The following is a 20817-nucleotide window of genomic DNA, read 5'->3' as shown; positions in this document are numbered from 1 at the left end:
GAGTCCGCCTCCTGTGCTGCCATCGAATGACAATGCAGACAGGACACTAGCACCCAGTTGATGGGCTTACCTGGAGCAGGGGTGGGCATCAACCGAGTCTGTCTTTTCCTTGGAAAATACTAAAATGAAGCAAATATGGTGAAAGTTTAGCACTAATTGCTAACTTTCACTGATAATTCTATTATAGGCCATGTACACATTTACTCGGGTTTCCTCATGGCAGCCAGGGGAAGGAGGGAGCTAACTGCAGGGCCATGCCCAGCCCTCACTACCCTGGGACATGGTGTCTGTCCCATTATCTCTGTATTTTCATGATTTCACAAAAGCACATCATGTACAAGTTCCTGGACTGGAGATGACAGTATTTGTTGGGTAGTTCCTCCCGAGAGCAGAAGCAGGCAGCCCTGCAGTTGTGTAGGTCCCAGCCGAGGTGACCCAGTCAGCTCCCCAGAGCCATCTGGTCCTCTGACCTGTGCTGTCCTTCGGGGTTATCTTCCTTCAGGTTAACATTCTGATTGGTTCACACTGCGGGTGGCCAGTATTTATGGTAAATAAATTCAGATGTAAAACTGACGGCAAGCACTAGGAGAGCGCTCGTCCCTCAGGAGGCCATGCTGAGCGTCCTGCGTCTATAACGCACTGCCAGACACTTCCAGGAGGTTCCCAGGAAGTCAGACGGGTGCGCCTTTCAGCAGCTCCAATGGAGCTGGAGGTGCCAGGTGGACATGGCTGCCCCCAGACCACAGTGTGTTTCTGCCTCTCCCTGTCTTTCTGATGGGGCCTGTGCGGGACTCACTCCAGGGACAGCGTTTTTAGTCACAAGCAAAGGTTGGGTGGCTCCAAAGTCACTTCTGCTCTGCCTGCCAGTCAGTCTGTCATCAGGCACTAGAGTGTTTCCTGTCAGTTATTAATCCAGTTTACGTAAAGGTGGATATATCCTTACGTTGGTTTAGGTAATTTTCACATAAATTTACAAACTTTATTCCAACGTAGACTAAAACGATGTCTGAATACGTGGCTCCTTCCTTATTTTGAAATGCAGAATCTCCTGGTGGAAGAGGACGATGACTTCAGCACAGTCCGAGATGACATTGGGAGGGAGGACCCTGCTCTGGGAAAAAGGAAAAGGTAACGTGAGGTTTCTCACTGTCTCATGGACGCCGAGGCCTCTGGACGGCTCGCTCTTACTCAGAGCTCTGGCCGAAGCCTCAGGTCTCATTACAGGGCTGAGCACTTTGGAGAAACTTCGTGTCCTTTAGAACATGAACCAGGCCTGTGAGCTTGGGACAAAGATGCTCACAGCCTCACCTCGAGGACGCAGCCACACAGTTTCATCTCCTCCCTCCTCCCCCTTAACTTTCTGGGTCTTTCCTTCAGACACAGAGGTCTCAGTCACCTGAAAATGGGCATTCCCCATCACAAGTCCACCAGCTGTCACCTGCCCCCAGTGGCTGCTCCAGAGCTGCCTCACCTCACTGACCTCTTCCTGCCAGGCTCCTCCGGGGTTAAGTCCCCCTGCTCTCCCTGTTTCCTCTTCTGTGTACAGTGGGCTTGCTCCCCTGGCCTCTGGGCCACCTGTACCTCCCAGGACCTCCAAACATCCTCTGAAACGCACGCTTCAAACCCCAGTGCCCAGACCCAGCTCACCACTGCGTCGTCACCTCCATGCAGGCCACACCAGGGGTGCCCGTCCTCCTTACTCACTCCCCACTTTGGTCTCCTGAAGTCATTCCACACCCGACCTGGGTGGACCCCGTGTCTGTGACTGTGAGTTGGTGACAGCCTCTGTCTCCCGCAGCCAGGAAGCACTTCGCGTGCAGAGCAACGGCCTTCTCTCCAGTGCAGAGACACCTGGCCGGCCCCACAGACCAGAAGCTTCTCTGTCCATCCACGTGGGGAGTTTCAGATAGCGCCGGCACCGCTGAGGTCCCTGTGGGCTCAGGTCCAGTCGGAACTGGTACCAGGGCCTGGCCAGCAGTGGACTCCGCCCCTGCCAACTTTGCTTGTGGTTCCGTGAGAGCAGGCTTGTAGGCTGCTTCCACTTTATTAAAGGGACGTTTGGTCTCAGGCCAGGCAAGTGCACTTTCTCACCGGCCTGCACAGCATGGCCACCGAGGGACTCCCAGCTGGGCTGTCTCACAGGTGCCAGTTAGACTGCACTGGACCCAGCCACCACAGTTACAAGAACATTCCTAGTTCTGCATCGACTCCAGGCTCGCATAGCATGTTGGCCAGTGAAGTGCACACAGTCCACTCTCCTCCCTTCACTGACCAGACAACGTAGTGTCTGCACTCAGAGCCTCTGAGAGCTCAGCACGCGGATGGGCTGGCCAGGCTGGTGCAGGACACACAGGGAGTCTGTTCTAGTTCAAAGTGTGTCGTCCATGATCAGAACGTTCCGGAAGCCTGTGCGCTGAGCTAATGGTCCGAGAAACCTCTCCTGAAACAAACAAGGGAAACGTGCACAAGCTCCTTTTCCTCTCCCTTCAGCATGGCCAGCTTGGATGTACAAGGTGTCACTGCATTTATGACAAATGCTGCATCTGTGTTACGAGCCGACTGACACTTAGGACACAGACGATTCACTTAACTCCGTCAGAAGTGGGATTCCTGAAAAGAAAGTAAATTCTTCACTTTTATGCCTCCAACAAGGCGAAGTCCGGTTACAACGTCACACAAATCTCTCATCAGCCCTTCGTCACCGACATTAAGATAGCACTTCCATGTTCAGAGGTGGACGGACGAGGTCTCCTGTCCCGCTCGCTGAGAGAGGAAGTGGACATTGGGTTGGAGGAGCCCGCTTTTGCCTCCTGTCCCGCTTCCAGCCTCATCAGAACCAGCTGGAACCCTCAGTCTCCTTCCTATTTGTCTGAGGTTGTTGGGTCTAAACTGCTAATTTGTAAGAAGTTGGACTTTCACTAGCAAGCTGCCCCCATGTTCTCAACACTCAGCCCGTCTCAGGATGCGCACTTGGGGTGGCAGCATGTTTGTGAAGATCCCGGACTGTGAGCTCGGGGTGGCTGGGAGCCCAGCCCTCCGTGCAAACTCTCCTGTTCCTTTTACTGTGACTGACATGTCTTCTGCTGCACCCTTCGTGTCATTGTAAGGTAATGAAGTAATGTAATAACTGAAAGCTTTGCTGTTGAGAAGCCAGACACCTCACTGGATGTGACTCACCAAGAGGGGGGCGGGGGGAGGGGGGGGATGGGATGGGTGGGTGTGCCTTAGCGTCCGCAATGAGCGGCTGGGGCCTCCAGCTCCCTTTTTTCTTAAAGTTGCGATGCACTGGGGCTGCAGAGAGAGCTGTACAATTTAATAAAGAACAAATAAAGTGTCTTCACGTTCCATTTTAAGCTGACTGCTTCATGTTCCACTTGGACTTTTTTCCCGAGTGCATGTCAGATGCTAAATAAGCATGGTTTATATTTGGAAATACTGTATCGGGACCACAGTAGAAACAACAGAAGCATGTTTTGGTTTTAAATAAGTTCAGATTCCTGGGAAAAACTGTGAAGAAACTGCAGTGGCCTTTTCCTTCTAGGGAACAGAACTGGCACAGGGTGCAGAAGACGGTTACTCGCCCTGACATTTTTCTGCCAAAAGGGGTTACAAGAATTCCAGTAATCCATAACTATGGCTTCACAGGCACGTTTCCCTCTAGAACGGACTTGACTGTGCAGTATTACAGGCCGTTCACCCCATCGGGGAGGGGCACGGCAGCTCATCTGATTCTGTTCTTGTGTCACATCTAAAGCAGGGCAGTAATGCGAGTCAGGTACACAACAAACTCATTTTGTGTTCTGGGGACTCACTACCTTTCAAAGAGGAAAGTGAAGCAGTGAAATTCACACAGGTCGGGAGGGAGAAATGTCTACATTCCCTCCAGTGCTCACCCCTCCCACCCAGGCACCCTGTGGCGCTGACCCAGCCCTCAGCCTGGCTGGCCTGAGGACTCCTGGCTCATGAACCTCAGAGCTCACAGCAGAGCTGCGGCAGCTGTTCCAGGCGCTAGTGCCTTTCTCTGCTGGTTTCCACCTCCCAGAGGTTTCCCCCAGGTGGCGAGATGCCACCAACAGCACTACACTGGCATCCTCTCAGACTCTGCCTCACTCTAGGGCCTGTAAAAGTCCTGGGCCTGACACCCATGGGCTCAAAGTGGGTGCCCTGCCCACCTTGCTGTCACTCCATTCAAATAAAAGCGGAGGGAGAGCAAGGCAGGTGGGGTTGCCCACAAGAGACCCCAAACAGAAACATCAAATGTGACAGCACCCAACTTGATGTTAACAGCTAGTCCACCTACCAGCAGACCACACGTCCCCCTCCACAGGCAGCTCCTGCTCCCCACCATCTCGGGGGAGGACAACAAGGTCCTCTGGGATGTAACACCTCAAGGTTCAATCTACAGCTAAATGACATGTGAAGCCCAGCCTGGAACCAAGTACACAATGAGTGGTATGACCACAATGAAACCTCTCTTCCGAGAAACACAAGACGCCCAGTGCAGCAGTCACAGCCCAAGCTGCTACACGATGGCACGAACTCCCTGCCCACTTGTGCGGTGAGCCCCTGCCCTCTGCGCTGGCCACCCTGTTCTCCAGAAAGGCTCGCACACCCATGGTCCCTGTGGGTACACCTTCCATGGGTGTTGGGAGAACCTCACACTTGGGCACTGCCTTCCCGAGGCGGCTCATCCTGGAGGCCTAGGGGCTGAGGTGCCTGGGGACCAAGTGAGCACAGGCTTTCGTCTGCCAGCTTGGAGTTTGGCTGGCAACACCATTTCCTTAATGGCTCAGAGACTTATGGTTGAATCTACCTCTGAACAACATGAGCCAGGGAGCCTTTACCTCCCCGCCAGTGCTCACCTTCCATGTGTCTACAACCCGTTCATGCTTTTGTGATCCAAACTGAGGAGGCTGAGCACTCGCTTCTGCCTGATACAGACAGGTTCTAAGGCCAGCACCCTGGCGGGGCTGGTACAGTCAGAGCTGCCCCTCCACCCACCGCCCCCCCCCCCCCAGCAGCTCCCCTGTGCAGCCCACCTCAGTGCTCAGACCACGCCTCCATTGAGGCCTTCACACCACAACCATCTGCTCAGATGTGCCCAGTCTGCTCAGCTTTCTCTGCACCAGTTCACCCATCTCTTGTAGGGGCCCTGGCCCCACACCTGCAAAATCACTGTAACTCATGTCTCTAAAAAAAGCTTTTGCTTTTCCCAATCAGAATCATCAACCTCAATACTTGCCTCCATTCTCAAGCCATCCATGGCCCAAGCTAGCTGCTGGAGGACCAGCCATCAAGTCCACCCTCCAGGCCAGCAGCAGGAGGAAAGAAAGGCATGCTCCCAGGTTTTTAAGGAAACTTTCTGGAAATCCCAGTAAATACTGAATCTTTTTGACCAAAATTAAGTCACATCAGTCAAGCTGCAGAGGACACATGGTCACAGCAGCAGGGCATATTTGGGCGCAGCCCTCTCCCCACTACGGTGCAGGAAGGAAAGGAGACCTGGTGTTTGCAGGCATCAAGCAGTGGCTTCCACAAAAGCTAAGAATCTTAGAAATGCTCAAAATTAGATTACACAGCACGGGGCCAGCACTAGGGTACGGCGAGACCTTGGGCACAAAATGTAAAGGCACCCAAAAACTCAGTAAGCAAGCTAAATCATTTTCAAGACAATACTTTTGGAAATCAAAGTTAATGCAGAAAAGCCTATGATGAACAAATTCAACTTGTTTTTAGAGCAGCTGAAAAATGTCATTCTGATGCAGTTTGGAAGGATTTTGGCAACCGACATTTTATGTCAAAGTACAAGGAATGAGGACAAGAAATCAGACAATGAGAGATCCAAAACAGGCTTCTTTTATTTACACACACAACCACTTATTTACAACCCCTGACGTGGACTATGTACATAGCAACACAGCAGGCATATGCTCCACGGTGAGTGCTGTATAAATTAAGATCATAAATATGAGGGTGAGTCCACCCAAGAACACAAAACCTTTTCTCCAAGACTCTCCAGGGATCCTTCCTGCCCCCACACTGACAGGCACCCCACCCTAGGACACAGCAGGGGTGCTGGAGCGGGCAGAGGTACAGCCCCACGTGCAACCACAAAGACACCACAAGGCACGGACACCCGCCCTTCACTGACGCACCTTCATGCAAAACTGACGTTCATTCCTTTGCTTCTAACTGACGAGATTTTTAAAAATGGCTTTTATGTAAACAGTGCTGCTTTCATCACTGACAAAGTGTTAACTTTAAATACCACACACGACCCAAACCTAACTCCCCCCGCAACTCCCCAAGCTCCAGCCTGTCCCGTCCCATCCAGACGCCCTGGGAACCTCAGAATCCAGGTGCCCACCTCGAACAGGGCAGTGCCTTTCTTCACCTTCAGCTGTTCTGATGGGGAAGAGAATCACGAGGCAGGGAAGGCAGACACAGCTACCTGGCCTCACCTCCAATGAAGGTATGTGCAGAACACGGGGCTCTCCAAACCCCGCCACAATGCCACACGTGAGCACAGGGAGTGGGCACCCAGAAGAACCACCAGTGGGAGCACCCCCAAACCAGAGACGGGTGCCTGGCCAGGCCCAGGGAGGACCCACTGGGCACGCTGGTCAGAGGGGTCTGCAAAGTGAGTGGCAGGTAAATGCTGTTCAGCTGTGAGTCCCCAAGGGGCCCCTATGGGTGACTCTGGACAGCGCCCTGAGGCCTCCTGCCCAGTCCCCTCACAAGGTCAGCCCTCCCCTTTGGGATGCGGGATACTGGCACCCAGGGGTGGGGGTCGTAGAACCCCCTTTCCAGGGTGGAAGAGAGCCCTGTAAGGTGTGACTGTCTCTGGAAGGGCAGCAAGGGGCAAAGTCAAAGGCAGTGACGGCTTGCAGAGCTACACAGGCACCGACACCTCCAGGAACCTGGGGCCTGGCAGCACCAGACGAGAAGCCACCCACAGGTCAGAGGCTCTCAGGACAGCCCGGGCAGCAGCCTGTTGTCCCACAGGATGGACATGCTGTCTCCAGAGAAATACTGACCCCGCGCAACACACAGCCTCCGTTGCAGGGAGGCCACTGGCCATCGGGTGCTCCCGGCCCCGGGCAGCACCGAGGCTACTGCATCCTGGACACACAGGACCAAGTCCCCCGCCGCAGCTCAGGAGGGACCCGAGACAGACGGGGCAGGGCTTTATCAGCCCTAGAACGTGGCTACCTGTTTACCAGCTCCAGGAGGAGCAAGTGTTCCTTTCTTTTCACGTCACATTTGAATGAACAGGACTGGAAACGCAGCCACGGTGCCTACGAACCAGGGAAGGCAGGACCTCATAATGAGCAGGGACATCTGCAGTGGGTGGCGGCCTCGTAGGGCTCCGTGGAGAACCATGAGTGGCTGGCGGGAGACGGTGCCTGACAACGCGCTATGAAAGGGCAGAGAGGAGCCCTGGGACACTTGTGTGCAGCCCTGCCAGGCTGTTTCTGCTGGGATGCCGGGGGCCAGGGAGGCCAGACCTGGCCCAGGACGTAGGTCAGCGAGCAGAGAGGTGGTGGCACGGTCACCACGTACACCACTGGGTTAGAATGGTGCGTGTCCAAAGGTAGCCATGTTGGTGTGCCCGAGGCCCTGGAGCTGGCCAGGAACAGTGTCCGAGAGGCTTCCTGTCACGAGCACAGGGCGTAGAAATAGCACCATGAGAAGGGCCCAGGACGGGCCCCGCCTCAGTCGCAGGAGGAACGGAGGACGCAGGCCGAGAGGGCGGAGGCTAGGCCTCGGTGGCAGGGGGGCTGCGGCTCAGCTCCTTGATGCCACACAGGATCCTCTTCATGTGGCCCACCTTGGTCACGCCGAGGTCCTGCAACGAGAGCACAGCACCCTGATGCCAGGCAGCAAGCCAGGCCCCGGGCGCCACCATGAGCTGCCCAGCAACTCTGCACACAAATGAGGGAAGTGATGGTGACACCAGATGGACAGGAACGGCTTAAGAAGTGACAAGTGTGCAGCTGCCTCCACACCCCTCCTGTGACCCAGTCACCAATGCTGCTGAGGGAACACCACCCAAGACAAAGACCACACACAACCGGCAGCAAGTAAAACCCTCCCTCCCCAAGCACCACTGCCCAGGACATGGCTCCGAGACCACACCCCTGAGCTGGGTCAGGCGCCCCCTCTCCTGTCCCCTGAGATGAGGCGAGGCGCCCAGCCTGCAATGTAAGCCCGTGCGCATGGACACAGGTGAGAAGGGCTGCACTGGAGAAGCTGCCAGGCCCCCAGCAGCCACAGGGTCTCCCTGACTCTAATTGACTGTGTCACCGACAGAGGAACCTCTTGTGTTCCGAGTCCACCACAGGGAGCTCTTCCGTGACAACAGTTCCCATCCAACCAGGCTCAGCAGAGCCAAGTCCCCCCGCCCCCCGCCTGTCTGCTCTGGCTCCTTCTGGGTATGGCGGGTAGAGACATCACTGCCCAGAGCCCCGCACACGTCACCCCGAGTCGTACACGTCACCCCGAGTGGCATGCGTCACCCCGCGTTGTACACAAAGGGCCGAGAAGAAACGTAGAGAATCCTGATCTGGGACATGGCCAGGTCAGAGGGAGGGGACAGACGGAGCCGCAGGCAAGCCCAGGTGTGGAAGTACCTTGAGGTCTCTCCGCTCCAGGTGCAGGAGCTCGGAGCCCCGGATGTCGTGCCGAGTGAAGATGTCCTTATACTCACAGAGACTGAGGTGCTCCAGCCAAGCAGCAACCTCCTCTGTCCCCCAGAGGTGAACTGTCAGAGATGGAAAAGCAGGAGAGCAGTGAGTGCCAGCGCCCAGCACCAGGCAGGCAGCAGCAGGCACCGAGGTGCCCCAGACACCCCAGCGGCAGGCACCCTGAAACACCACAGTAGCCAGCACCCACGACACCCCAACAGGCACCCCAGCACCACAGCAGCCAGCACCCACGATGCCCCAGCAACTGGCACTGCCCTGAGCTGTGCAGAAAGGGGTGCAGCTGCGGCAGGAGCTGGTGTCTGTCCCTGCAGCCCTGTCCCCGTGTCCCCAGAGGAGTCAGAGGCACCAAATGGAGGGAAAGTGGGTCTGGCTGTGCAGCTAAAGCCAGCTTTCCCTCCACCTCAAGCAGTTTCAGCCGTTCACCTCCTGGCACATAAACTTCTGCGTCACACCAAAAAGTATATTTTTTGCCGATCTGACAAAAAATATAGGCATAATTTTGATTTATTCATTTCGGATGGCTATTGTTTTGATGGCTGCTATGATTATTTTTTAATTGGACAATCTAAGGGAAAGAGGTCAGGCACTGCGTTTTTCAAACATTCCGCAGCACACTGGTTGAAAATCGCTGTTGTAAGAGGGTTCAGTTCAGTTTGAGCCACGGCAGGAAGGGAGACACGCAGAAAGTTCATGTAGTCAGAGCCACGATCATTAAAAGAAACCCAATTTCTGGACAAACATGCGAAAAAGAATAATCAAAGGGCACTGCCCCAGTGGGCACCAATGCCACCCAAGCCCAGGCTGGGCCCTGGCACACGAGGGCGCTGGGGACAGCAGTGCTCAGGGCCAACTCTTCAGACAGAGACTTTAAGCACCAATTTGCTGACCCAAACGAAAAATTTCCTTTAGTATCATTTTCTATTGATTTCACCGCCCACAAGAGCTGGTGGCCCAGGTCCCCGAGGGGCAGGGGCCTTGATCAGTGAACCAGCTGAAAGGTAATCAGCAGCCCCACAGAGGAAGCAGGTCTGAGTGGGAGCTCTGTGTCTCTGTCTCGTCACCTCTGCTGTCCTCCCACCCCAAACCCCCAATCCAGGCAGGCAGGTGGCGCAGTGGCCAGTCACCTAGTCTACATGGGGAACAAGTTCAGGGCAGGAAATGACAACGGTCAGCACCCAACACAGAGGGGAAAGCAAGGCACAGTTCTGTAGCTGCAGACAGGCGACTCGGGAAGAGCCACAGGACCAGGGGAGGAAGGGGAGGCTGGGAGGCGCACACAGCGGCGCACACGGCCAGAGGAAGGAGGCAGGTACCCGGGGCTCCCAGGCTGCTGTGGGTATCTCTGTTCTTGCTGCTCTTCTCCTTCTTAAACTTGGTCACCAGGCGGAATTTTCCACTGCGGCTGCGTTTGGAAAGATCCATCACGTTCTGTGTGGAAAGCAAGAAACACTGAGAATCAGACACCAGGGCACCGAGCCCCAAGTCACACCTGGATCAGAGAGGCAGCGGGGCCTAAAGATGCTTTGTTCCAAATTTACTTATTCTTGTGTTTTTCCTTTATTTTTAGTCTAGTGTTTGTTAATTTCTAATGCCTTTTAGAAGTGGTTTCACAGTGATCGCTGTATTTTCACATTTCACTTTTCATTTTACACCATGCATTTCCCATGTGATTAAAAAGCTTTGTAAATATTATTTAAACTAGAGGCCCGGTGCATGAAATTCATGCACAGGGGTGGGGGGGTGGGGGTTGTCCCTCAGCCTGGCCTGCACCCTCTGCAATCTGGGACCCCTCAGACATCCCTCCTGCAATCCAGGACCACTGGCTCCTAACCACTCACCTGCCTGCCTGTCTAATGCCCCCAACTGCTCTCCCCTGCTGACATGGTCGCCCCCAACGGCCCTCCCCTGCCGGCCTGGTTGCCCCCAATTGCCCTCCCCTGCAGGCCAATTCACCCTCAACTGCCCTCCCCTGCTGGCCTGATAGCCCCTAACCCCCTGCCAGCCTGATCTCGCCCCTAAATTCTCTCCCCTGCCAGCCTGATCTCAGCCCTAAATGCTCTTCCCTGCCAGCCTGATCTTGGCCCTAACTGCCTCTGCCTCAGCCCCCACCATCATGGTTTTGTCCAGAAGGATGTTTGGTTGACCTGGTATAATTAGCATATTACCCTTTTATTAGTATAGACATCAGTACCATTATAAGGAGATTATTAAATAGGTTATTTAGCCAATCTTCTAGTGCTTTCCCAGGCTGATGCCCCCCCTCTACCCTCCATACCCCCCACCCACACCCCCCGCCACTGTGGCCTGCAGGAGTCATCTGTCTGCAGCTACAGAACTGCCTTGCTTTCCCAACCGTGTCATGCACAACTTCCTAAATAAAGCTTTTCCTGCACTTTGCACTCTTCCCTTGGATCTACTCCTGGAGGCAGACTGTCAAGAAGGGGAGCAAGCGTGACCCTGACCCCCACTGGACAGCCACAGCTCCATAGCGCACTCCAACTGCCCAGCATCCCTCACTCGACTTTCCTTCCGCCCTGGTAGCCTGTCTTCCGTGCACACAGATACCTGTGTTTCAAGCTGAGCGTGTGTCACTGGCTGCACTTGCAAATAAAGCCACGTTCCCTATTCCCCAGCTGCGCCCCTTTTTTCCTGCCCTCGCCGGCTTGGAATCCACGCCAGGACCCAGCCCGCTACATCCCCACACTGACCCTCACGGTTAGACCAGGCAGCTTATGATAGGGACACTGGGTCACACTGAAAAAACTGCACAGGGATGTTCACTGGCGCTGCACCAAACCTAGAGTTTGGAAATGACAAGTACCTCATAGTGGGAATGTGCTGTGGAGCCGCTCGCTCTAATCTCCCTGCACGCCCTTCAGGGTCGCCTTCATGGACTTCCTATCATAGGCATTCTAAGTTTTAAGTCCTCTACTATGAAAGAGATCTCACCAAGATATTTTCTCACCGACCACTCAAGAAACTTACAGTTACAAATTCCTTATACTCAGCAAAACTGTCCATCACTGATTCTAACAGCTGCTCTGCTATACCTTCAGCTCCCAGGCGATCAGCCCGGCTCATGGGTCCCCCACACAGGCTGGCACCCACCTTGCACTTCGCAGCGCTTCCTGCAGGAGCCAAACAAAATCCTGTTCCTGAGTTTATATAATTTTTATTAATGTAAATGGGCATTACATTTATTTCTAACTTTTAATGTGGATATGTTCATCCATTCATGACAGGAGACCAGTAGAATGAGGCTGACTATCAACATGTTATCGTACTTTGTCTCCCCAGCCTTTTATTTTTTATTAAAAAAAAAAATATATATATATATATATATATGGAACGCTTCACAAATTTGCATGTCATCCTTGCGCAGGGGTCATGCTAATCTTCTCTGTATGGTTCCAATTTTAGTATATGTGCTGCCAAAGGGAGCACTCCCCAGGCTTTTAAAATACACACATTTCAGATAAATTATTCCACCAAGACTACTTCATAAGCAACTCTAAGAGACAATCCTCTCTTTTTTAAACACAATCACAGCACCATTATCACGCAAAACCACCACCAGCAATCCATGTATAGCTAATGAATTCTTCTTGTGCCCGAGCTCCCCAACTGCTTCAAGGTCAGTCTGTCCTCAGTGCGCTGATCTGAACCAGGGCCCTGACCAGGTCCCCAAGCAACCTCAGTCTCTCCCCCCACACCCCCCGCCCCGCTTCACCCACCAACAAACCAGCTGTCTGTCCTGTAAGAGCTGATGGCTCCCTGCTCCTCCCTGCAGCGCAAGGCTGCTCAGGACATGGACACTTTTGGGCAAGAGGAGGTCACTGGCTAGCCCACCCCTCCCTTCCCCACCAATGACCTGCCTATGCCAGTATTTCTCAGGGGACACAAAGTGACCTTTTAATCCCGCTGCACTTTCCAGCTAGAGTTCTTTTAAAAATCAGCTCTTTCATCAATTATTTGATTTAAAGAAATGACTTGTACGGATCTACTGATAACACTGAATTTTGGAATCAATGTGCTAATTTTAAAAAGTAAACTGAAAGTTCTGGACACCTGTTTCACAATACTGTGAATGCACTTAACACTAAGGTTAGACAGGACAGAGACTGGCACCTTTTATGTTTCTCCCCACAATTTAAAAAAATGAGCTGGGACAATGTCCGTCTTTTTCCAGCTTAATGCTGCTTCTTACATGTGGAAGTACACATTCCTTGGCAGTTTGCCTTTGGAAGCTGTATTTACTTGGATTATTTTGCAAGTTGTTCTGTGGCTTTTCTTTTTTAAATGTCTTCAGATTTCAATTTGTATAGTTTAAATTTTTCCTGAAAAATCAACAGTTTCATCAAGATTTTAAAATTTATTACCATTTCTTTTACTCTAACTTGCTTTATTTTCTTGTGTTTTGTTACATTCCCTTCAACACTGCATTCTGTTCATTTTTCCTTTGATTATATTTGCCAGAGAGTGGTTTGACTTATTTTACTTTCCCAAAAACCCAGCTCATAGATTTGCCTTATTTTTTTTCTTTCAAGTAAATGACTTTCCTATTTTTGTTAGTAGAAATGCCACCATCCCCTCCAGGGTTCCTTGGGGCCTCTGCACTTCACCCCCATCTCCTCCCTCGCAAGGGAGACTGACCGGAGCCCGGTGGAGGGAGCACTGAGTGGTCAGGCGGCCAGCAGGGGAGCCGCAGGAAGCCCAGGGCCCAGTGCTGCTCCGAGGACATCTGGCTGCAATTTCTGGCCTCAGGTTCCATCAGATGAGGGCAGTGCCCCAGCCCCTCCCTGCGTTGCATGCTGCCCTCCCTGAGTGCAGAGCGTTTCTGGTTTGTAACTAAACCTGCTCTTAGGCTCCACCTACCTGTACTATTTCCCACCGACTCCTGCAAGAACTAACACCTGCACTATCCCTTGAGCCCATGTCCGGGAACCTAGAAACCAGTGGCTCTAGACATGCTTCTAGGATCACCCCAGGGACGACCTGTGGTGGTTTGTGTTTGTTTCTGTGGCGGCTGCACAGCACTTGGTGATATTTGTTTTGAAAACATTCTTAGGTTTGAAGCATTGGAGCTATAATCCCTGTGACATGGGCTTTTAGTACCAAGACCAGACAGTCCCAAACACACAGGGTGGGTCGGTGACCCTGCAGCCATGCACCAGGCTGCGAGCCTCCCATGGCTGCAGCTGCTCCTCTGCCCATGAGCTGAAGACAAGCCTAGCCCTCCATTCTCCATCTTCAGAGGAAATCTGTGTGGAGGGAGGAGCCCCGACGTGCTCAGGGCCGGACGTAGGAGCACAATTTCCACTCTGAGTTAGCATCTGAGGCTTCCTTGTGCTGAGGACTGTGCTGCTCAATGTTGGTGCCCAGCAGTTACCTTGTGGGATGTGTCACCCAGGGTGAACTTCCTCCTGGCCCACTCTGCTCGCTATCCCTGAGAGGAAGGCAGCCTAGGGTTTGCCTTTATCCAGACGCTGCCCACAAAAACGACCCTTTGGCAAGCACCTGTCTGGGCTCTTCTGCCTGCTCTCCGCGACAGGAGGTGACTGCATCCCAGGGTGCAATGTGCCTGGGGTCCTGTCTGTCCAACTCTAGAACCTGTGCCAAGTGGGGGGTCTCTAATGTGTGAAGAAGAAAAGTGTGAGTAAGTGTCAAACACACCAACTCTGTCCCTGTCAAAAACAAACTTCCAAAAAGCTGCCATTTAACCGACCAATGTTTGTCCACAGGAGGGGAAACAGTAGGTTGGGCTCAGCCTTCTTTCTACCCACTCCCGGGTCAGCAAGCAGTTCTGCTTCCAAGGGCAACACATGCCCAGTTACCAACGGTCCTTCTCGATACCACCCCCCAACTCCTTCCTCCCGCCAGCCTCTCTCCACAGCATCTGACTAAAGAAGACTCGAGAAGCCATATCAGGGGCTACAAGACTGACATCATCTTAACCCAGCCGTGGGCAAACTACTGCCCGCGGGCCGGATCCGGCCCGTTTGAAATGAATAAAACTAAAAAAAAAAAAAGACCGTACCCTTTTATGTAATGATGTTTACTTTGAATTTATATTAGTTCACACAAACACTCCATCCATGCTTTTGTTCCGGCCCTCCGGTCCAGTTTAAGAGCCCATTGTGGCCCTCGAGTCAAAAAGTTTGCCCACCCCTGTCTTAACCCCAAAGCTGTACAGAGCACACTCAATACCTGCACCGAGGGTGCCCACGCTGAAGGCCTGTGCCCACATACCTCTTCATCACTGGGCTCCATGGGCTGGCACAGCCAGGGGGTGTCCACCAGCTTCCTGAGCTGTCGGTCCATCTCGGCAAGAGCAGCCCCCAGCCGCTCCTTCTGAGGGGGGTCCAACTGCTGCTCCCGCGTGGGGAAGAGAGACGCGCTGGTTATTAGCAGTGGAGCTGGGGCCACGCAGTCCCCAGGGCTGAGCTCACTCAGAGGTCCTCTAACCTCCCCTTCTGAGGAGTGCTGGGGGAGCGAACTAAGCTCTCCTCCATAAACAGTGGAGGAAACCACGCCTGCCGGACAGTCACACTCAGGGCTGACGCTTCACCTGCCTCCCTGTGCCGTGGGCCCTCTGTCAAAAGGGACAGACCAGCCCGCCGGCACCAGCTGCAGGAAATGCCGTTCCATTCCAGGACAGCGCGGCACATTGGAGGGAAGAGCAGAGGGTATTAAAACTAGACTTTTGGGGCCATTCTCCGGCTGTGTGACTTTTAGCAAGTTGTTTCGCCTCCACGGCCTTCCAAGTCCTCATTTTTTAAAACGAGAAGGTTGGTCAGGCCGTCTCTCGGCCTTTCCCTATTTCAGCTCCTGTGACCCAGTAACCTCCCCACCCCGAGTGCTTCCCCAGAGCCGCGGCTTCAGCCAGGTCTGCAGGGCTGAGTGAGGATGGGCAGTGAGCTCGTGTGCCTACCAGGGCCCAGGAGGATGGCTGCCGACCTACAGACGTCTAAGGGAGAATTCTGTCTACGATGACAAAGGCGGTCACGTCTGCAGGAATCTGACACGCTAGGGATGGCGTGGGGAGGTGTGGCCAGAAGTGGGCGCTCCAACCACACAGTCAGGTCACAGGAGCTCTGAGGCCCCTCCCAGCAATGAGTCTAGATTCTTAAAGCCAGAAAATCTGGACTGAAATGTGCGACAATGGCCACATCCCACGAGAGCCCGGCTCCTCAGCTCACCAGGGCCATCTTCCCGGACAGCAGCAGCTCTGTCTCGCTGCGCAGGGCCTTCATGTTGTTCACCAGCTCCAGGACAAAGCTGCAGCTCAGCCCCTGAGAACAACCAGGATAGACACCATGGAGGAGGCCCGAGGGCTACACATGCCCAGAGGAGCAAGACCGGAAACGGGCAGGTACCTCCGTGGTTCTGGGCTTGCTGTACACACGGTCCATGGACTTGGAGCTGGCGTTGACGGCGTGGGCAAGTTCTTGCTCCATGTCTCGATGGGACTGGGCTATCTCTCGGATGCTAGAGAAAACGAGAAACACCACACATCAGAGCAGACGAAGGGTGGTCTAAAGTGGAAGCTGTAAGTGCACTGTTCCTAGGAATCCAGGACAGGTGTGCAGATCTGTGAGCTGGCTCTGAAAACACCCGTAGATTTTAAACTTCCATCTACGTAAACTGAGTAGCTCCAAAGAGGATCGGTGGAAATAAAGCAAAGCCAAGGGCAAGCAGAAACCCTGCGGGGCTGCGTGAAGGCGGCCAACCAGCACCAAGGGTTTGGGAGGAGGAACTCAGCCCATGCATGCCAGCTGAGCATGCATGCCAGTGGAGCCCTGGCGCTCCAGTGAGCGGAAACTGACCTGTGGATGAGGGCTCCCGCCGCCTGCCCAAACTGGTCCATCTGGGTGGCCTCTTCCTCGGACAGGATCCCCAGGTGCAGGGAGAAAGACGGCGGGCGAGGCAGTTCGCACTTCTGCTTGTCTTCCCACGACTTTAGCGTGTTCTCAAATGCCTAGGGCACGAGAACCCAGAGTTACACTTTCTACTGCCCTCTGGGTGAGCATGTCTCTACCAATGACAAGCACACCTGACATGCTAGGCTCCCAGAGAGGGAGAGGCAGACTCTTCTACCCTGGGGAAGAGAAACGGTCCTAGGAATTCCTACACCATTGGCTTAATACTGGCATCTAAAAAAGAATAATTTCCTAGAACTAAACATTAAAAACCCCCGAGTCTTCTTATAGAAGCAGCACAGGTGTGCCTGCAGGTGAGCCCTGGCCCCAAAGGCAGCCTCTTACCCTGTCTCGGGTGAGCATCTGGGCCCGGTTCTTGTGGATAATCCGAATGTATCCCGGAGGTTGGACCCAGGCCTCTCCGTCCACCTGCACAGGCACGCCCTCCTCACCCAGGATGGAAATCTTCACCGTGCGACACTGAGCAAACATCACAGCATTACTCTGCACAGAGCTCACCAAGGAGCCTCACAGCCGCTGAGCACTACAGGAACCTTCCTGCCCTGCACCCTGCACAGGCAGCTGCCCTCCGGAGCAGCAGGCACCACACCCACAGCCAACCCTGCAGTCAGAGCATCCCTGTCCAGGTCGAAGCTCAGGGAGCCTTAGGGTCTGTGCCCTAGCCCCACTGTCCCCTCGCCCAGAACTGCCTCTGTGATCGCAGAGGAAATCTCAGTGATCAGACACAAACACCAGGCCCAGGGTCGGGGCGCATGGCTTCCAAGAGCCACTGGGTCCCTGAGCACATGCAACACCGAACAGAGCCAACAGCCCACAAGTAGGAAAGAATGCACTGCTCCTCTCTGCAACAAAAAATGCAGTCAAAGACCTAAAACAGTGAAATCCCAGCAGCCTCCTTTGGGAACAGGCGGGGCAACACAGGCTGCGGCTCAAGTCAGCTGGTGTGTCAGCTCCCACCCAGGTTTCTGGGCATAAAGCACCACCCTCCCCCACCCCACAGATTGACAGACCCTTCCCAAACCAACACCAGAAATAAGTAACGGGGAGGGGCGGGGGACGGGGCGCAGGCGCTACATCCCCTCCCGCACTGGGCCTCAGAGTAGCTAGGCGAGGCCACTTTCTCCACCGGACATATATGCTCAGCCTCTGTTCCTAAGCACAAGTTGCCACTTCTGAAAGCTGCAGGCATGGTCCAAATCCAGGCCAGGCCTGTCTCATCTCATCCCACCTCAGCAAGAGGGGTAGACAGGGGGCACCCCCAGAAAAAGTCAGGGCAGGGAGCTCAGGCTGGGTGCTAATTGGTCCCAATTTTGAGCACCCACTCTTCTGGGCTCTGCACCAGGACGCATTTATTGGGGAGAGTGCAGTGTCGAGACTGTGGTTCTGGGCCAGGTCCTGCTCTCCCAGAGACGGCCTCCCAGGCCCTCCCTGCCTCCAGGACCACAGCCAGTACCTGGGCAATCCGGTGATGCTGCAACTTAATGACCCGAGAGACAGCCATCTGCATACTGCCAAACACAGCGACCACCTCCAGGATCTTATCATCAAAGGACGGAGCTGCGAAGGTCTGAAAGGTGGAGGCAGAGCTGACCTGGGCTCCCACTTCCCTGAACACACGCCACATACTTCTCCCTGTTAGGGCTGTTGCTCTGGTGAAAGCAGACAGGCCCCTACAAGGAGGTGATGCGTCCTAACTGAAGGAGCAGCTACAGTATGAACCTGTTACTAAGATCCTGAAACCAAGCTGCCTAGGATCAAATCCCGGATCTGCCACTTACTAGCCTTGTGACCCGGGCAAGTCACTTCATTACCCTGTTCCTCAGTTTCCTCATCTGTAAAGTAGGATAAATACTGGTACATGCCTCAAGGGGTTGTTATGAGGACTATGTGCACAGTCTCAGAAGAGTGACCAGCACATATTAGTGTCCAATTAGTGTTAACGATTTTTATTAGCTCTTATGTACAAAGGAAGCCATGCCCCTGGTTAAAAACTACCACTGCCTCCCAGAGTCCTCAGCATAAATTCCGAAGTTCTCCCCTGGCTTATACAACCCCATGTGAATTCTAACTTCTCTGCACCCCCCCACCCCCCCGCCAGCACAGTGCCATCAGACAACTTCTGCCCCATGTCACTGTTTAGCCACTAAGCCTTCCATCTGCTGCTCCCTCTGCCTGGAACAGCCTCCTCCTCTTCTTCCCTCCCCCAACACTCCACCTGACCTGGCTGACCCCAAATCATCCTTCAGGACTCAACATAGATGTCCCCTCCTCCTAGAAGCCTTCCCAGATCGCCACCAGTCAGGGTTGGGCCTGGCTTCTGCGTCACACCTGTGCCTCTGAGCACATCTGTTCTAGTCAGCCTCCCTTCTCATGAGCAGGGGACACCACCTGTCTTGCTCTCCACTGTGCCCCCACTGCCAGTACAAGAAAGGTGGTGTGCATCCATCCCCTGCATCACTGACAGAGCACCCCGAGTGCTGATGCTCTATCAGGGCCCCAAGTGGCCTATGCTCCTTGAAGGGGCTGCCTCTCTGGTCACCGCCTCCCTGACCCCAAGCTCAGGCCCATGCTAACCAGAACCCCTGTACGTACATCATCTTCCTTGGTGCCCCCCCAGAAGTTGGTCCCTCCGGCATAACTGGGAATATTGAGGACAGCAATTCCTTGGAGACTGGGAAGCGGGATGGGCCGCCCATCACACTGCGCGGTGGAGAAGCAGGACAAGGAAAGGAGAGATTCGGGCATCAACCAGTCCTTCCTCACAGGCAACCCGCCCCAGGGCCGAGGAGGCCCCGCTGTGGGGGGCTCCCACCGAGGGGTCCACAGGGAGCAGTGCTCACAGGAAGCCCTCCAGCTCACCTCCAGCAGGACCTTCTGCTCCAGGTTCTTATAGGTCCTGTGCAGCAGCTCTTTGGTCCCCAGCACCCCATACCACATCATGTTCTTGGTTCGGCTCCTAGAGAAGGAATAACAGAACGGGCGTAGGTCATGGCTTTCTTTCTAGTTAACTACAGTCATTGCTAAAAAGTGTGGGGGTGGCATCTGATCACAAAAGGGTGCGACTCAGCGATTCCCTGTGGCAGTGACCCCTCAGGAAGGACATATTCCTGTTAGTGTCTATGAAGGGAAGGCACAGAGATATGTTTATGGACTGGAAAAGTAGTATTTCTCAAGAAAGTAATCATACCCTGAAAGGTGAAACTTCACAAAAATTTTATAACCATGAGCTTTTCTGACTATAAAATTATGTGTACCACCCGACAATTGGAAAGCACATCTGTAAGTGCTGGTGATCAATGCTGCCGGGGGTTTCTGTCTTTTCTGGGTGTGCGATTTACAGGTGGAATAACCAGCCTGCCATCTCCTGACGCACTGTCCACTTCTTAGCACACTTTGTGCTGCCTGCCCCTGGCGAGGAACCTCACAGCCTTAGGAGTCTCCTAAGAGACTCAGTCCTCTTCGCACTGACTGGGGTCCCTCGCTTTCTTATGCTGAATCTGCCCAAACCTGGACAACCCTCGGGGAAGCCTCCTCTGAGCTGGCCTCCTGGACTTTCACCTGCTTCCACCCACCTTTGAAAGCCCCTCCATTTGCAGACACAAGGCATTCAGGTAGCACACTGCACATCCTTTTATCTGCTGACTCCAAAAATTACCTTACTGACCAGGAGAAATGAGGAAGACTCGAGGACAGGTGTGCACACAGGTGTCACCCACCTGCACTTCTCCGGGTGCTCATCACGCTTGTTGTTGAAGTCCAGGGATATCTTCGCATCCAGGCCAATGCCAAAATAATTGTTCATGACACATTTCTCTGTGTAATACTCTCTGCAAAAGGGGTTTCAGAGCAATTAAAACAACCCTGTTTAGCAGCTTCCTAACCTCTAGCAGTTCTTCCTGAAGGCAAAACTCTTTTTTTCTTTTGTAACAGTGTTGAGAAATAATGCATATACCATATAGTTTACTCACTTAAAATGTACAATGAAATTTTGGGGGGCTGTTTTTCATTTTGTTTTCTTAATCCTCACCCAAGGATACTTTTCCATTGATATTTAGAGAGTGGAAGGGAGAGGGGGAAAGAGAGAGAAACATCAATGTAAGAGACACATCGATTAGTTGCCTCCCACACAAACCCCGACCAGGACCGCAGATAGAGCCTGCAACTGAGGT

General features: G+C 53.6%; 2 protein-coding genes across 3 annotated transcripts in view; one reads left to right on the top strand and one right to left on the bottom strand.

The window, feature by feature from the left end:
* USP40 (ubiquitin specific peptidase 40) overlaps positions 1-3336 on the top strand; it is a 75358-nt gene extending 72022 nt beyond the window's left edge. Inside the window, exons 31-32 of one of the 2 annotated variants that reach the window (XM_081095374.1) lie at positions 1043-1128; positions 1803-3336. In XM_081095374.1, coding sequence (XP_080951500.1) covers positions 1043-1128; positions 1803-2031 — 315 coding nt within the window. In that variant the 3' untranslated portion in view covers positions 2032-3336. Of the gene's footprint in view, positions 1-1042; positions 1129-1798 lie in introns of both variants that reach the window. The other variant, XM_081095373.1, reaches the window with a different exon arrangement.
* A 2491-nt stretch (positions 3337-5827) lies between these two features.
* The window catches only part of DGKD (diacylglycerol kinase delta), a gene marked incomplete at its 5' end in the record, with an annotated part of 114170 nt that continues 99180 nt past the window's right edge, over positions 5828-20817 (bottom strand). The window contains 12 exons of the mRNA XM_081095372.1: positions 5828-7849; positions 8634-8764; positions 10022-10136; positions 14958-15077; positions 15908-16000; positions 16085-16196; positions 16535-16686; positions 16973-17107; positions 18102-18215; positions 19241-19348; positions 19508-19604; positions 20365-20475. Of these exons, the coding sequence (XP_080951498.1) occupies positions 7760-7849; positions 8634-8764; positions 10022-10136; positions 14958-15077; positions 15908-16000; positions 16085-16196; positions 16535-16686; positions 16973-17107; positions 18102-18215; positions 19241-19348; positions 19508-19604; positions 20365-20475 (1378 nt within the window). The 3' untranslated portion in view covers positions 5828-7759. The remainder of the gene's footprint in view (positions 7850-8633; positions 8765-10021; positions 10137-14957; positions 15078-15907; positions 16001-16084; positions 16197-16534; positions 16687-16972; positions 17108-18101; positions 18216-19240; positions 19349-19507; positions 19605-20364; positions 20476-20817) is intronic.

The sequence above is a fragment of the Myotis nattereri genome (assembly GCF_964212035.1).
Source record: "Myotis nattereri genome assembly, chromosome: 7".
In the NCBI taxonomy this organism is placed as follows: domain Eukaryota; kingdom Metazoa; phylum Chordata; class Mammalia; order Chiroptera; family Vespertilionidae; genus Myotis; species Myotis nattereri.
Note: the sequence above shows the minus strand (reverse complement) of the source record. Positions and strands in the feature narration are given on the sequence as shown.